This window comes from Oncorhynchus mykiss, chromosome 15 (assembly GCF_057628025.1).
Source record: "Oncorhynchus mykiss isolate SJ-2025 chromosome 15, ASM5762802v1, whole genome shotgun sequence".
Classification (NCBI taxonomy): Eukaryota; Metazoa; Chordata; class Actinopteri; order Salmoniformes; family Salmonidae; genus Oncorhynchus; species Oncorhynchus mykiss.
The window spans coordinates 84,420,075-84,437,258 of record NC_143036.1 but is presented as its reverse complement, the minus strand read 5'-3'; the positions used below and the strand labels follow the sequence as shown (position 1 = coordinate 84,437,258).

Below are 17,184 nucleotides of genomic sequence, written 5' to 3'. Positions count from 1 at the left end.
GGTCCAATAGAGGAGAGGCATTGTGCCACCAGGTGATGCTGTATCTGCCCTCATATCAATACATACAGACTATCTAGGTCCAATAGGGGAGAGGCGTTGTGCCACCAGGTGATGCTGTATCTGCCCTCATATCAATACATACAGACTATCTAGGTCCAATAGGGGAGAGGCGTTGTGCCACCAGGTGATGCTGTATCTGCCCTCATATCAATACATACAGACTATCTAGGTCCAATAGAGGAGAGGCGTTGCTTTATCTGCCCTCATATCAATACATACAGACTATCTAGGTCCAATAGAGGAGAGGCGTTGTGCCACCAGGTGTTGCTGTATCTGCCCTCATATCAATACATACAGACTATCTAGGTCCAATAGAGGAGAGGTGTTGTGCCACCAGGTGATGCTGTATCTGCCCTCATATCAATACATACAGACTATCTAGGTCCAATAGGGGAGAGGCGTTGTGCCACCAGGTGATGCTGTATCTGCCCTCATATCAATACATACAGACTATCTAGGTCCAATAGGGGAGAGGCGTTGTGCCACCAGGTGATGCTGTATCTGCCCTCATATCAATACATACAGACTATCTAGGTCCAATAGGGGAGAGGCGTTGTGCCACCAGGTGATGCTGTATCTGCCCTCATATCAATACATACAGACTATCTGGGTCCAATAGAGGAGAGGCGTTGTGCCACCAGGTGTTGCTGTATCTGCCCTCATATCAATACATACAGACTATCTAGGTCCAATAGAGGAGAGGTGTTGTGCCACCAGGTGATGCTGTATCTGCCCTCATATCAATACATACAGACTATCTAGGTCCAATAGAGGAGAGGCGTTGCTTTATCTGCCCTCATATCAATACATACAGACTATCTAGGTCCAATAGGGGAGAGGCGTTGTGCCACCAGGTGTTGCTGTATCTGCCCTCATATCAATACATACAGACTATCTAGGTCCAATAGGGGAGAGGCGTTGTGCCACCAGGTGATGCTGTATCTGCCCTCATATCAATACATACAGACTATCTAGGTCCAATAGGGGAGAGGCGTTGTGCCACCAGGTGTTGCTGTATCTGCCCTCATATCAATACATACAGACTATCTAGGTCCAATAGAGGAGAGGTGTTGTGCCGTGAGGTGTTGCTGTATCTGCCCTCATATCAATACATACAGACTATCTAGGTCCAATAGAGGAGAGGCGTTGCTTTATCTGCCCTCATATCAATACATACAGACTATCTAGGTCCAATAGAGGAGAGGCGTTGCTTTATCTGCCCTCATATCAATACATACAGACTATCTAGGTCCAATAGAGGAGAGGCGTTGTGCCATGAGGTGTTGCTGTATCTGCCCTCATATCAATACATACAGACTATCTGGGTCCAATAGAGGAGAGGCGTTGTGCCACCAGGTGTTGCTGTATCTGCCCTCATATCAATACATACAGACTATCTGGGTCCAATAGGGGAGAGGCGTTGTGCCACCAGGTGTTGCTGTATCTGCCCTCATATCAATACATACAGACTATCTAGGTCCAATAGAGGCGAGGCGTTGTGCCACCAGGTGTTGCTGTATCTGCCCTCATATCAATACATACAGACTATCTAGGTCCAATAGGGGAGAGGCGTTGCTTTATCTGCCCTCATATCAATACATACAGACTATCTGGGTCCAATAGAGGCGAGGCGTTGTGCCACCAGGTGTTGCTGTATCTGCCCTCATATCAATACATACAGACTATCTAGGTCCAATAGAGGCGAGGCGTTGTGCCACCAGGTGTTGCTTTATCTGCCCTCATATCAATACATACAGACTATCTAGGTCCAATAGGGGAGAGGCGTTGCTTTATCTGCCCTCATATCAATACATACAGACTATCTAGGTCCAATAGGGGAGAGGCGTTGTGCCACCAGGTGTTGCTGTATCTGCCCTCATATCAATACATACAGACTATCTAGGTCCAATAGGGGAGAGGCGTTGTGCCACCAGGTGTTGCTGTATCTGCCCTCATATCAATACATACAGACTATCTAGGTCCAATAGAGGAGAGGTGTTGTGCCGTGAGGTGTTGCTGTATCTGCCCTCATATCAATACATACAGACTATCTAGGTCCAATAGGGGCGAGGCGTTGTGCCACCAGGTGTTGCTGTATCTGCCCTCATATCAATACATACAGACTATCTAGGTCCAATAGGGGAGAGGCGTTGTGCCACCAGGTGTTGCTGTATCTGCCCTCATATCAATACATACAGACTATCTGGGTCCAATAGGGGAGAGGCGTTGTGCCACCAGGTGTTGCTGTATCTGCCCTCATATCAATACATACAGACTATCTAGGTCCAATAGAGGAGAGGTGTTGCTTTATCTGCCCTCATATCAATACATACAGACTATCTAGGTCCAATAGGGGCGAGGCGTTGTGCCACTTTATCTGCTCTCATATCAATACACACAGACTATCTAGGTCCAATAGGGGAGAGGCGTTGTGCCGTGAGGTGTTGCTTTATCTGTTTTGTTAAACCAGGTTTGCTGTTTATTTGAGCAATATGAGATGGAAGGAAGTTCCATGCAATAAGGGCTCTATATAATACTGTACACGTTCTTGGATTTGTTCTGGATTTGTGGACGGTGAAAAGACCCCCGGTGGCATGTCTAAGTGTGTGTGTCAGGGCTGTGTGTAAGTTGACTACGCAAACAATTAGGGATTTTCAACACATTGATGTTTCTTATAAAAAGTAGTGAGTGCGATCCAGACCTAATCGCTCAACATCAGCCCCCGACCTCACTAATGCTGTTGTGGCTGAATGGAAGCAAGTCCCCACAGCAATGTTCCAACATCTAGTGGAAAGCCTTCCCAGAAGAGTGGAGGCTGTTATAGCAGCAATGTTCCAACATCTAGTGGAAAGCCTTCCCAGAAGAGTGGAGGCTGTTATAGCAGCAATGTTCCATCATCTAGTGGAAAGCCTTCCCAGAAGAGTGGAGGCTGTTATAGCAGCAATGTTCCAACATCTAGTGGAAAGCCTTCCCAGAAGATTGGAGGCTGTTATAGCAGCAATGTTCCAACATCTAGTGGAAAGCCTTCCCAGAAGAGTGGAGGCTGTTATAGCAGCAATGTTCCTACATCTAGTGGAAAGCCTTCCCAGAAGAGTGGAGGCTGTTATAGCAGCAATGTTCCAACATCTAGAGGAAAGCCTTCCCAGAAGAGTGGAGGCTGTTATAGCAGCAATGTTCCAACATCTAGTGGAAAGCCTTCCCAGCAGAGTGGAGGCTGTTATAGCAGCAATGTTCCTACATCTAGTGGAAAGCCTTCCCAGAAGAGCGGAGGCTGTTATAGCAGCAATGTTCCAACATCTAGTGGAAAGCCTTAGTCTAAAGAGATAATGTCTGGTCATGTACAGTAGTCTTCAGAGAATGTCTGGTCATGTAGAGTACATGCACAGTAGTCTTCAGAGATAATGTTCATGTACAGTAGTCTTCAGAGATAATGTTCATGTACAGTAGTCTTCAGAGATAATGTCTGGTCATGTTGTGTAGTCTTCAGAGATAATGTCTGGTTATGTACAGTAGTCTTCAGGAATAATGTCTGGTCATGTCGTGTAGTCTTCAGAGATAATGTCTAATCATGTACAGTAGTCTTCAGAGATAATGTCTGGTCATGTACAGTAGTCTTCAGAGATAATGTCTGGTCATGTACAGAAGTCTTCAGCGATAATGGTCATATACAGTAGTCTTCAGGGATAATGTCTGGTTATGTACAGTAGTCTTCAGAGATAATGGCTGATCATGTACAGTAGTCTTCAGAGATAATGTCTGGTCACGTACAGTAGTCTTCAGGGATAATGTCTGGTCATGTACAGTAGTCTTCAGAGATAATGTCTGGTCATGTACAGTAGTCTTCAGAGATAATGTCTGGTCATGTACAGTAGTCTTCAGAGATAATGTCTGGTCATGTAGTGTCGTCTTCAGAGATGATGTCTGGTCATGTAGTGTCGTCTTCAGAGATAATGTCTGGTCACGTACAGTAGTCTTCAGAGATAATGTCTGGTCATGTACAGTAGTCTTCAGAGATAATGTCATGTAGTCTTCAGAGATAATGTCATGTCGTGTGTCTTAAAGTCATGTGAATAAATGGTTAATAAGTGATGAGCAGTAATGGCCTTTTATTTCATTCTGTTACAGCATTCAACCCACATAATGCATAAAACATTCACTAGTTATTTATAGAACTGAAACCGAACCCACCTCAAAAAGCACTAATCGCTCAGCACTCTTCTCTCTGGGTTTAAAAGTTCTGTTCCTGCTAAAAATACTACATCTCTCCCCTCTCTCTCCCCCTCCCTCTCCTTCCCCCTCTCCCATCTCTGCGCTTCTCTCTCCCCTCCCTCTCTCTCTGTTCCCCCCTCCCTCCCTCTCTCTCTGTTCCCCTCTCTCCTCCCTCCCTCTCTCCCCCCTCCCTCTATGTTCCCCTCTCTCCCCCCCCTCTAGTCGTACCAGTAAGGCGTTCAGCAACAAGCAGACAGTGAAGCAGTGTGGATGTACTGAAGTCTACAGAGACTGTCTGCAGACCTTCCTGCCTGCACTGAGCTGTCCTGTCCAGAGGGGGTCTCTGCGTAGCGCTGTCCGCTCCTTCCTTCATCGCATGATCATCTGTCTCGAAGAAGAGGTCCTGCCCTTCGTCCCGGCGGCATCGGAGCACATGCTGAAGGACTGCGAGGCCAGGGACCTGCAGGAGTTCATACCCCTCATCAGTCAGATCACCGCTAAGTTCAAGGTAACCAGGGGGACCTGCAGGAGTTTATACCCCTCATCAGTCAGATCACCGCTAAGTTCAAGGTAACCAGGGGGACCTGCATGAGTTCATACCCCTCATCAGTCAGATAACCGCTAAGTTCAAGGTAACCAGGGGGACCTGCAGGAGTTTATACCCCTCATCAGTCAGATCACCGCTAAGTTCAAGGTAACCAGGGACCTGCAGGAGTTTATACCCCTCATCAGTCAGATCACCGCTAAGTTCAAGGTAACCAGGGACCTGCAGGAGTTCATACCCCTCATCAGTCAGATCACCGCTAAGTTCAAGGTAACCAGGGACCTGCAGGAGTTTATACCCTCATCAGTCAGACACTAAGTTCAAGGTAACCAGGGACCTGCAGGAGTTTATACCCTCATCAGTCAGACACTAAGTTCAAGGTAACCAGGGGGACCTGCAGGAGTTTATACCCCTCATCAGTCAGATCACCGCTAAGTTCAAGGTAACCAGGGACCTGCAGGAGTTTATACCCCTCATCAGTCAGATCACCGCTAAGTTCAAGGTAACCAGGGACCTGCAGGAGTTCATACCCCTCATCAGTCAGATCACCGCTAAGTTCAAGGTAACCAGGGACCTGCAGGAGTTCATACCCCTCATCAGTCAGATCACCGCTAAGTTCAAGGTAACCAGGGACCTGCAGGAGTTTATACCCCTCATCAGTCAGATCACCGCTAAGTTCAAGGTAACCAGGGACCTGCAGGAGTTTATACCCCTCATCAGTCAGATTACCGCTAAGTTCAAGGTAACCAGGGACCTGCAGGAGTTTATACCCTCATCAGTCAGATAACCGCTAAGTTCAAGGTAACCAGGGACCTGCAGGAGTTTATACCCTCATCAGTCAGATAACCGCTAAGTTCAAGGTAACCAGGGACCTGCAGGAGTTCATACCCCTCATCAGTCAGATAACCGCTAAGTTCAAGGTAACCAGGGACCTGCAGGAGTTCATACCCCTCATCAGTCAGATCACCGCTAAGTTCAAGGTAACCAGGGACCTGCAGGAGTTCATACCCCTCATCAGTCAGACACTAAGTTCAAGGTAACCAGGGACCTGCAGGAGTTTATACCCTCATCAGTCAGACACTAAGTTCAAGGTAACCAGGGACCTGCAGGAGTTTATACCCTCATCAGTCAGACACTAAGTTCAAGGTAACCAGGGACCTGCAGGAGTTCATACCCCTCATCAGTCAGATCACCGCTAAGTTCAAGGTAACCAGGGACCTGCAGGAGTTTATACCCTCATCAGTCAGACACTAAGTTCAAGGTAACCAGGGACCTGCAGGAGTTCATACAGTCAGACACCAAGTTCAAGGTAACCAGGGACCTGCAGGAGTTTATACCCTCATCAGTCAGACACTAAGTTCAAGGTAACCAGGGACCTGCAGGAGTTCATACCCCTCATCAGTCAGATCACCGCTAAGTTCAAGGTAACCAGGGACCTGCAGGAGTTTATACCCCTCATCAGTCAGATCACCGCTAAGTTCAAGGTAACCAGGGACCTGCAGGAGTTTATACCCTCATCAGTCAGACACTAAGTTCAAGGTAACCAGGGACCTGCAGGAGTTTATCCCCTCATCAGTCAGATAACCGCTAAGTTCAAGGTAACCAGGGACCTGCAGGAGTTTATACCCTCATCAGTCAGATAACCGCTAAGTTCAAGGAAACCAGGGACCTGCAGGAGTTCATACCCCTCATCAGTCAGATAACCGCTAAGTTCAAGGTAACCAGGGACCTGCAGGAGTTCATACCCCTCATCAGTCAGATCACCGCTAAGTTCAAGGTAACCAGGGACCTGCAGGAGTTCATACCCCTCATCAGTCAGATCACCGCTAAGTTCAAGGTAACCAGGGACCTGCAGGAGTTTATACCCTCATCAGTCAGACACTAAGTTCAAGGTAACCAGGGACCTGCAGGAGTTCATACAGTCAGACACCAAGTTCAAGGTAACCAGGGACCTGCAGGAGTTTATACCCTCATCAGTCAGACACTAAGTTCAAGGTAACCAGGGACCTGCAGGAGTTCATACCCCTCATCAGTCAGATCACCGCTAAGTTCAAGGTAACCAGGGACCTGCAGGAGTTTATACCCCTCATCAGTCAGATCACCGCTAAGTTCAAGGTAACCAGGGACCTGCAGGAGTTTATACCCTCATCAGTCAGACACTAAGTTCAAAGTAACCAGGGACCTGCAGGAGTTCATACCCCTCATCAGTCAGACACTAAGTTCAAGGTAACCAGGGACCTGCAGGAGTTCATACCCCTCATCAGTCAGATCACCGCTAAGTTCAAGGTAACCAGGGACCTGCAGGAGTTTATACCCCTCATCAGTCAGACACTAAGTTCAAGGTAACCAGGGACCTGCAGGAGTTCATACCCCTCATCAGTCAGACACTAAGTTCAAGGTAACCAGGGACCTGCAGGAGTTCATACCCCTCATCAGTCAGACACTAAGTTCAAGGTAACCAGGGACCTGCAGGAGTTCATACCCCTCATCAGTCAGACACTAAGTTCAAGGTAACCAGGGACCTGCAGGAGTTCATACCCCTCATCAGTCAGATCACCGCTAAGTTCAAGGTAACCAGGGACCTGCAGGAGTTTATACCCCTCATCAGTCAGACACTAAGTTCAAGGTAACCAGGGACCTGCAGGAGTTCATACCCCTCATCAGTCAGATCACCGCTAAGTTCAAGGTAACCAGGGACCTGCTACACAGTTAGAGGACATCTGGGGCTGGTCTCCTGGACTAAGGTAGGATCTCCATGGGAAGGGCTTTAGTCCACGACTAAGATTCATCTGTCCAGGAAACCGGCCCTTACCAAATATCGATGGTAGAGGACTGACTGCTAACAGGCCAGCTAAAAGGCTTAGGTTTAGGTTTAGGGTTAGTCAATGTCCCCATTCCCTGGGGTTTAAGGTTAGGTTTAGGGTTAGTCAATGTCATCATTCCCTGGGGTTTAGGTTTAGGGTTAGGTTTAGGTTTATAGTCAATGTCCCCATTCCCTGGACCAGGTGTCTCTCTCCTCTCCAGGACCAGGTGTCTCTGTCTCTCTCCTCTCCAGGACCAGGTGTCTCTGTCTCTCTCCTCTCCAGGACCAGGTGTCTCTGTCTCTCTCCTCTCCAGGACCAGGTGTCTCTGTCTCTCTCCTCTCCAGGACCAGGTGTTCATGTCTATGGTCCTCTCTGTCTCTCTCCTCTCCAGGACCAGGTGTCTCCTTTCCTGCAGCAGGTGTTCATGCCTCTGGTCCTGGCCATCTTTGAGGTGTTGTGTCGACCTGCTGAGGACAACGACCAGGCAGCAGCTCTGGAGAAACAAATGTTACGTAGAAGCTACTTCACCTTCATACAGACGATAACCTCCAGCGGGATGAACGAAGTCCTGGCCAACCAGGGTGAGCTGCTGCTCAGTGTGTACTGTGGTTCTCCAGGGTTCTGCTACCCAGGTGTTGAGAACATTAAGTGGGTTCTAAGTGTGTGTGATTCCTCAGCTATAAATGTTTGTTGCGTGGTTCTCCAGGGTTTTAAGTGTGTGTGTGGTTCCTCGGCTATAAATGTTTGTTGCGTGGTTCTCCAGGGTTCTGTGTGTGTGGTTCCTCAGCTATAAATATTTGTTGTGTGGTTCCTCCTCAGGTGTTGAGAACGTAGAGCGGGTTCTGTTCACCATCATCCAGGGAGCTGTCGACTTCCCCGACCCCATCGCCCAGAAGACCTGCTTCATCATCTTGTCCAAGCTGGTGGAACTCTGGGGTGAGAACCACCGTCCCTCCCTCCGTATCCAACCACCCTCCCTCCGTATCCAACCACCCTCCCTCCGTATCCAACCACCGTCCCTCCCTCCGTATCCAACCACCGTCCCTCCCTCCGTATCCAACCACCGTCCCTCCCTCCGTATCCAACCACCGTCCCTCCCTCCGTATCCAACCACCGTCCCTCCCTCCGTATCCAACCACCGTCCCTCCCTCCGTATCCAACCACCGTCCCTCCCTCCGTATCCAACCACCGTCCCTCCCTCCGTATCCAACCACCCTCCCTCCGTATCCAACCACCGTCCCTCCGTATCCAACCACCGTCCCTCCGTATCCAACCACCGTCCCTCCGTATCCAACCACCGTCCCTCCGTATCCAACCACCGTCCCTCCGTATCCAACCACCCTCCCTCCGTATCCAACCACCGTCCCTCCGTATCCAACCACCGTCCCTCCGTATCCAACCACCCTCCCTCCGTATCCAACCACCCTCCCTCCGTATCCAACCACCGTCCCTCCGTATCCAACCACCGTATCCAACCACCCTCCCTCCGTATCCAACCACCGTCCCTCCGTATCCAACCACCGTCCCTCCGTATCCAACCACCGTCCCTCCCTCCGTGTCCAACCACCCTCCCTCCCTCCGTGTCCAACCACCGTCCCTCTGTCCGTGTCCAACCACCGTCCCTCCCTCCGTATCCAACCACCCTCCCTCCCTCCGTGTCCAACCACCGTCCCTCCCTCCGTGTCCAACCACCGTCCCTCCCTCCGTGTCCAACCACCGTCCCTCCGTATCCAACCACCCTCCCTCCGTATCCAACCACCGTCCCTCCGTATCCAACCACCGTCCCTCCGTATCCAACCACCGTATCCAACCACAGTCCCTCCCGCCGTATCCAACCACAGTCCCTCCCTCCGTATCCAACCACCGTCCCTCCGTATCCAACCACCCTCCCTCCGTATCCAACCACCCTCCCTCCGTATCCAACCACCGTCCCTCCGTATCCAACCACCGTATCCAACCACCCTCCCTCCGTATCCAACCACAGTCCGTCCCTCCGTATCCAACCACCGTCCCTCCGTATCAGACCACCGTCCCTCCCTCCGTATCCAACCACCCTCCCTCCCTCCGTGTCCAACCACCGTCCCTCCCTCCGTGTCCAACCACCGTCCCTCCCTCCGTGTCCAACCACCCTCCCTTCCTCCGTGTCCAACCACCCTCCCTCCCTCCGTGTCCAACCACCCTCCCTCCCTCCGTATCCAACCACCCTCCCTCCCTCCGTGTCCAACCACCGTCCCTCCCTCCGTGTCCAACCACCGTCCCTCCCTCCGTGTCCAACCACCGTCCCTCCCTCCGTGTCCAACCACCGTCCCTCCCTCCGTGTCCAACCACCGTCCCTCCCTCCGTGTCCAACCACCGTCCCTCCCTCCGTGTCCAACCACCGTCCCTCCCTCCGTGTCCAACCACCGTCCCTCCCTCCGTGTCCAACCACCGTCCCTCCCTCCGTGTCCAACCACCGTCCCTCCCTCCGTGTCCAACCACCGTCCCTCCCTCCGTGTCCAACCACCGTCCCTCCCTCCGTGTCCAACCACCGTCCCTCCCTCCGTGTCCAACCACCGTCCCTCCCTCCGTGTCCAACCACCGTCCCTCCCTCCGTGTCCAACCACCGTCCCTCCCTCCGTATCCAACCACCGTCCCTCCCTCCGTATCCAACCACCGTCCCTCCCTCCGTATCCAACCACCCTCCCTCCCGTGTCCAACCACCGTCCCTCCCTCCCGTGTCCAACCACCGTCCCTCCCTCCGTGTGCAACCACCCTCCCTCCCTCCGTGTGCAACCACCCTCCCTCCCTCCGTGTCCAACCACCGTCCCTCCCTCCGTGTCCAACCACCGTCCCTCCCTCCGTGTCCAACACCGTCCCTCCCTCCGTGTCCAACCACCGTCCCTCCCTCCGTGTCCAACCACCGTCCCTCCCTCCGTGTGCAACCACCCTCCCTCCCTCCGTGTGCAACCACCCTCCCTCCCTCCGTGTCCAACCACCGTCCCTCCCTCCGTGTCCAACCACCGTCCCTCCCTCCGTGTCCAACACCGTCCCTCCCTCCGTGTCCAACCACCGTCCCTCCCTCCGTGTCCAACCACCGTCCCTCCCTCCGTGTCCAACCACCGTCCCTCCCTCCGTGTCCAACCACCGTCCCTCCCTCCGTATCCAACCACCGTCCCTCCCTCCGTATCCAACCACCTGTCTTGCTGCTGTTGATCCTTCTTGACAGAACAGTTGTTCTGGAAACACAACCAGCAGATATTAGTGTGTTTTTTGTCTTGGACTGGTTTGTTCTGGAAACACAACCAGCTGATAGTAGGTTGTTTTTTGTCTTGGACTGGTTTGTTCTGGAAACACAACCAGCAGATAGTAGGTTGTTTTTTGTCTTGGACTGGTTTGTTCTGGAAACACAACCAGCTGATAGTAGTGTGTTTTTTGTCTTGGACTGGTTTGTTCTGGAAACACAACCAGCTGATATTAGGTTGTTTTTTGTCTTGGACTGGTTTGTTCTGGAAACACAACCAGCTGATAGTAGTGTGTTTTTTGTCTTGGACTGGTTTGTTCTGGAAACATAACCAGCTGATAGTAGTGTGTTTTTTGTCTTGGACTGGTTTGTTCTGGAAACACAACCATTAGTGTGTTTTTTGTCTTGGACTGGTTTGTTCTGGAAACACAACCAGCTGATAGTAGTGTGTTTTTTGTCTTGGACTGGTTTGTTCTGGAAACACAACCAGCTGATATTAGGTTGTTTTTTGTCTTGGACTGGTTTGTTCTGGAAACACAACCAGCTGATAGTAGTGTGTTTTTTGTCTTGGACTGGTTTGTGTTCACTATAAACCTTTTGTGCTGAAACAGGGAGGGACCTTGCTGAATTCATCCAGACAGAAACTCTGGTTTTCATTGTAAAACATTGTTGCTACGGTTTGCACTAATGAATACACCCCTGGTGTAAAAGCGAAAACGTTTTGAACCGGGACTGATGTTTTGTCCTTCAGGAGGTAAAGACGGTATGGCTGGTTTCCCCGACTTCATCTATAAACACATCGTCCCAGCATGCTTCCTGGCTCCTCTCAAACCATCCTTTGATCTCACGGACGCTCAGACCGTCCTGGTGAGTACCTGTGGAACCAGATGTATCAGACACGTCTCGTTACAGAACAGACGTTTGGACTCATTTGACAAACCTTGTTTTGTTGTTCTTTTCTCCAGACATTGTCAGAGTGTGCTCTGACGTTGAAAATGATTCATCTCAGAAGGGTAAGCTCCAGTTTGGTTTTCCTTTCCGTTGTGCTCGTCTGGTTGAGAACCTGATCCATCTGGAACTTGGACCTTTTTTTTATATGAATGAATGAATGCACGGCTGACAGGGTGTTTGTCGTCATGTTTTGTACTTCCTGGTCGGCAGGGTCCGGAGTTTATCCAGTACCTTCAACAGGAGTACCTCCCTTCTCTACAGGTGTCACCTGAAATCACACAGGTACCACTGTCGCATAACCATACAAATCACAGCTGAAGCGAGCACTGAAATGTAACCCGTTCCCTAGTTCTGTAACACTCCTCCTCCTCTTCCTGTCACAGGAAGTGTGTCAAGTGCTTCAGCAGCCAGACGCCAAGGTCCTCAAAAACTACATGAAGGTACGTAGTCAGCTGGTTGTTGCCTTGGAAACATCTCCACTCTGTCGCCTGTGTCTTGAGACTAGCAGTAACATCTGACAAGAATCTCTGTCTCTCTCTCTGTCTCTCTGTCTGTCTGTCTCTCTCTCTGTCTCTCTCTCTGTCTCTCTGTCTGTCTCTCTGTCTGTCTGTCTGTCTCTCTCTCTGTCTGTCTCTCTCTCTCTCTCTCTGTCTCTCTCTGTCTCTCTCTGTCTCTCTCTCTCTCTCTGTCTCTCTGTCTCTGTCTCTCTGTCTCTCTGTCTCTGTCTCTCTCTCTCTCTCTCTCTCTCTCTCTCTCTCGTCTCTCTCTCTCTCTCCACAGGCTTTCTTTCAGCGAGCCAAACTGTAAATACAAACCGAGCTGGAAGGATTGAGAGAGGACACTGGAAACTGAGAAGACGGGTAGTGAGATAGTACCACTCACTACGGACAGCCGGACAGAGAGAGATCTTAAAGATGGAGAGCTTAGCATAGGAGCGGCCTTAGCACTTCTGCATAACCCCGCCCATCCTGTCCACGTGGGAGGGAACGGAGCCAAGACACAAGGACACGAGTGGTCAAGGAGGCTTTCACTGGGGTGACCACACCCCCCTCCACTGATCCAGGCCCAATCAAGGACGTGCTCTCCATCTGGGGTGGTACCCTGGTCAAGTGAAGATGTGATTGGTTGGATTCTCTGCAAGACAGGAAGTAAACTAGAGTATAGAGGAAGGGCTTATGGAACGAGGCTTCCATAGTAGAATACCAAGTATCCTTGAACAGGCCTGAAGCCTCATCTGTCTGTTGGTAATGATCCAACAATGACCTGAACACAGTCTAACGATTAGGATTTATTAGTTTATAAAAAATGTATTTTCTTTCTTAAAAAAAAATAATAATAATGTTTTCAAGATGTCTTTGATTTGAGTGGTTGAACGTGGAGGTTTTGTTTCTCTTTGCCCTGTGAATGAATTGATGGACTAAATAAAAGGGCTTGACATATTTTTCTAGATTTTTCTGTTGTGGAAGAAATGGGATGGTTGGGGTAGGATGTGTTTTAGTTTGACGTGATATACAGGACAGACCTCTAACGGGAGGATGACAGACCTCTGTAACGGTGGATGACAGACCTCTGTAACGTTGTCAGGTACCCCTGTCCCTCTGAACGTTGTCAGGTGCCCCTGTCCCTCTGAACGTTGTCAGGTGCCCCTGTCCCTCAGAATGTTGTCAGGTACCCCTGTCCCTCAGAATGTTGTCAGGTACCCCTGTCCCTCAGAACGTTGTCAGGTACCCCTGTCCCTCTGAACGTTGTCAGGTGCCCCTGTCCCCTCAGAATGTTGTCAGGTACCCCTGTCCCTCTGAACGTTGTCAGGTGCCCCTGTCCCTCAGAATGTTGTCAGGTACCCCTGTCCCTCAGAATGTTGTCAGGTGCCCCTGTCCCTCAGAATGTTGTCAGGTACCCCTGTCCCTCTGAACGTTGTCAGGTGCCCCTGTCCCTCAGAATGTTGTCAGGTACCCCTGTCCCTCTGAACGTTGTCAGGTGCCCCTGTCCCCTCAGAATGTTGTCAGGTACCCCTGTCCCTCTGAACGTTGTCAGGTGCCCCTGTCCCTCAGAATGTTGTCAGGTACCCCTGTCCCTCAGAATGTTGTCAGGTGCCCCTGTCCCTCAGAATGTTGTCAGGTACCCCTGTCCCTCTGAACGTTGTCAGGTGCCCCTGTCCCTCAGAATGTTGTCAGGTACCCCTGTCCCTCTGAACGTTGTCAGGTGCCCCTGTCCCCTCAGAATGTTGTCAGGTACCCCTGTCCCTCTGAACGTTGTCAGGTGCCCCTGTCCCTCAGAATGTTGTCAGGTACCCCTGTCCCTCAGAATGTTGTCAGGTACCCCTGTCCCTCAGAATGTTGTCAGGTACCCCTGTCCCTCAGAATGTTGTCAGGTACCCCTGTCCCTCAGAATGTTGTCAGGTACCCCTGTCCCTCAGAATGTTGTCAGGTACCCCTGTCCCTCAGAACGTTGTCAGGTACCCCTGTCCCTCAGAACGTTGTCAGGTACCCCTGTCCCTCAGAACGTTGTCAGGATGTCCTGAACGTCAGGGCCTCTTCATGGTGTTTCAGTAGGAGTGCTGATGGAGGATGTTATGAATAAGAAGAGGTCGGACTGCTTCTAGATCAGATATGCTTTATGAACTCAAGCCCTGAACAAGGTTCTCCTCTACCCTCAGTCCTATCAGAAAGAATAGGACCTGCCCTGAACAAGGTTCTCTACCCTCAGTCCCCTCAGAAAGAATAGGACCTGCCCTGAACAAGGTTCTCCTCTACCCTCAGTCCCCTCAGACAGAACAGGACCTGTCCTGAACAAGGTTCTCCTCTACCCTCAGTCCTATCAGACAGAACAGGACCTGCCCTGAACAAGGTTCTCCTCTACCCTCAGTCCTATCAGACAGAACAGGACCCTGCCCTGAACAAGGTTCTCCTCTACCCTCAGACAGAATAGGACCTGCCCTGAACAAGGTTCTCTACCCTCAGTCCCCTCAGACAGAATAGGACCTACCCTGAACAAGGTTCTCCTCTACCCTCAGACAGAATAGGACCTGCCCTGAACAAGGTTCTCTACCCTCAGCCCCCTCAGAAAGAATAAGACCTGCCCTGAACGAGGTTCTCCTCTACCCTCAGTCCCCTCAGACAGAATAGGATCTACCCTCAGTCCCCTCAGAAAGAATAGGACCTGCCCTGAACAAGGTTCTCCTCTACCCTCAGTCCCCTCAGAAAGAATAGGACCTGCCCTGAACAAGGTTCTCCTCTACCCTCAGTCCCCTCAGAAAGAATAGGACCTGCCCTGAACAAGGTTCTCCTCTACCCTCAGTCCTATCAGACAGAACAGGACCCTGCCCTGAACAAGGTTCTCCTCTACCCTCAGACAGAATAGGACCTGCCCTGAACAAGGTTCTCTACCCTCAGTCCCCTCAGACAGAATAGGACCTGCCCTGAACAAGGTTCTCCTCTACCCTCAGACAGAATAGGACCTGCCCTGAACGAGGTTCTCTACCCTCAGACAGAATAGGACCTGCCCTGAACAAGGTTCTCTACCCTCAGTCCCCTCAGAAAGAATAGGACCTGCCCTGAACAAGGTTCTCCTCTACCCTCAGACAGAATAGGACCTGCCCTGAACGAGGTTCTCTACCCTCAGCCCCCTCAGAAAGAATAGGACCTGCCCTGAACAAGGTTCTCTACCCTCAGCAAGAATAAGACCTGCCCTGAACGAGGTTCTCCTCTACCCTCAGTCCCCTCAGACAGAATAGGATCTACCCTCAGTCCCCTCAGAAAGAATAGGACCTGCCCTGAACAAGGTTCTCCTCTACCCTCAGTCCCCTCAGAAAGAATAGGACCTGCCCTGAACGAGGTTCTCCTCTACCCTCAGTCCACTCAGACAGAATAGGACCTGCCCTGAACAAGGTTCTCCTCTACCCTCAGTCCCCTCAGAAAGAATAGGACCTGGTTTAACAAACATCTGTTTGTGATCTAAAAAAAATCAGACAATGTCAGGAACTGCATCTCAGCTGTACTTACTGTCTGTTGGTGGGGGGCGCTTAACAGAAGGTCCACTATAGGGCCCTGGGCAACATATAGGGAATGATGGTGGGGGGGGGTCTGACTGAGTGAAGTCATCCACTCTGCCCTCAACAGGAGAACTCTGGACCAGACTGACTAGCGAAGTGTTTAGGGGAGGGGAGGGGGGGGGGGTGACTGAGTGAAGTCATCCACTCTGCCCTCAACAGGAGAACTCTGGACCAGACTGACTAGCGAAGTGTTTAGGGGAGGGGGGGGGGGGTGACTGAGTGAAGTCATCCACTCTGCCCTCAACAGGAGACATCTGGACCAGACTGACTAGCGAAGTGTTTAGGGGAGGGGGGTGACTGAGTGAAGTCATCCACTCTGCCCTCAACAGGAGACATCTGGACCAGACTGACTAGCGAAGTGTTTAGGGGAGGGGGGGGGGGGGGGGGTGACTGAGTGAAGTCATCCACTCTGCCCTCAACAGGAGACATCTGGACCAGACTGACTAGCGAAGTGTTTACCCCGGTGGTCGCTACGACACCGTCACTTCCAGAAGGAAAGTATTTTAATAGTGGATCAAAATGTAAATATGACGTTTTATTTTAAAGAAGGAATAACATGTTGGGATGTAAATAACTTAGTTTGATGGTTTGTTGTTGTTGTTGTTGTTGTTGTTGTTGTTTTGAACTTCTATTCCTTTTCTGAAAGGATGTAATGTTAAAGATTAGTCCGTGTCGTCTTTACAGGTTTGAGCAGCATGATCCATAGGACTGACTATAACCAGACAACAGCATTTTATACCCAACTGTTACTCACAATTCAGCTTGACCAATGAGGACATGTGATTGGTAATGCTAACCTGCCTGTTAACTATATACTGAACAAACATGTCAATGATTTAAACTCCGTTACAGTTCATTAAATGAAATCAGTCAATTGAAATAAATTCATTAGATCGTACTCTATGGAATTCACATGATTGGGCAGGGGTGTAGCCATGGGTGGGCCTGGGAGGGCACACACTCAGAATGAGTTTTCTGATTGGGTGGGCCTGGGAGGGCACACACTTAGGAGCCAGGCCCACCCAATCAGAATTAGTTTTTCCCGACAAAAGGGCTTCATTACAGACAGAAATACTCCTCAGCACCCTCAAGTGAAGAAATCCGATGTAGATGACCTGGGCTGGTGTGGTTTCACCTGCAGTTGAGGCCGTTTGGACAGTCTCCCAAATTCACTCACTAAAACAGCTCTGGTGGAGATTCCTACAGTCGGCATGCCAATTGCATTCTCCCGCAACTTGAGAACATCTGTGGCATGATAACACTGCACACTTTAGTGGCCTTTTTGTCCCCAGCACAAGGTGCACCTGTGTAATGATCATGCTGTTTAATCAGCTGCTTAATATGG

The 17,184-nt window shown here is 50.5% G+C and overlaps 1 protein-coding gene and 1 long non-coding RNA gene across 5 annotated transcripts in view; one reads left to right on the top strand and one right to left on the bottom strand.

Annotated features, from left to right (window-relative positions):
- The window catches only part of xpot (exportin, tRNA (nuclear export receptor for tRNAs)), a 49,310-nt gene extending 36,084 nt beyond the window's left edge, over positions 1 to 13,226 (top strand). For all 4 annotated transcript variants that reach the window (XM_090201432.1, XM_090201433.1, XM_090201435.1 and 1 more), the window contains 8 exons: positions 4,492 to 4,777; positions 8,009 to 8,198; positions 8,437 to 8,553; positions 11,589 to 11,704; positions 11,803 to 11,850; positions 11,999 to 12,070; positions 12,172 to 12,228; positions 12,569 to 13,226. In XM_090201432.1, coding sequence (XP_090057558.1) covers positions 4,492 to 4,777; positions 8,009 to 8,198; positions 8,437 to 8,553; positions 11,589 to 11,704; positions 11,803 to 11,850; positions 11,999 to 12,070; positions 12,172 to 12,228; positions 12,569 to 12,595 — 913 coding nt within the window. In that variant the 3' untranslated portion in view covers positions 12,596 to 13,226. The remainder of the gene's footprint in view (positions 1 to 4,491; positions 4,778 to 8,008; positions 8,199 to 8,436; positions 8,554 to 11,588; positions 11,705 to 11,802; positions 11,851 to 11,998; positions 12,071 to 12,171; positions 12,229 to 12,568) is intronic.
- A 1,474-nt stretch (positions 13,227 to 14,700) lies between these two features.
- On the bottom strand, positions 14,701 to 16,804 carry LOC149978218 (uncharacterized). Its single transcript, XR_016486994.1, has 2 exons — positions 15,556 to 16,804; positions 14,701 to 15,380 (listed from the first exon to the last, which is right to left on the bottom strand). It is a non-coding gene; the product is annotated as an uncharacterized LOC149978218 (long non-coding RNA).
- Positions 16,805 to 17,184: the final 380 nt, after the last annotated feature.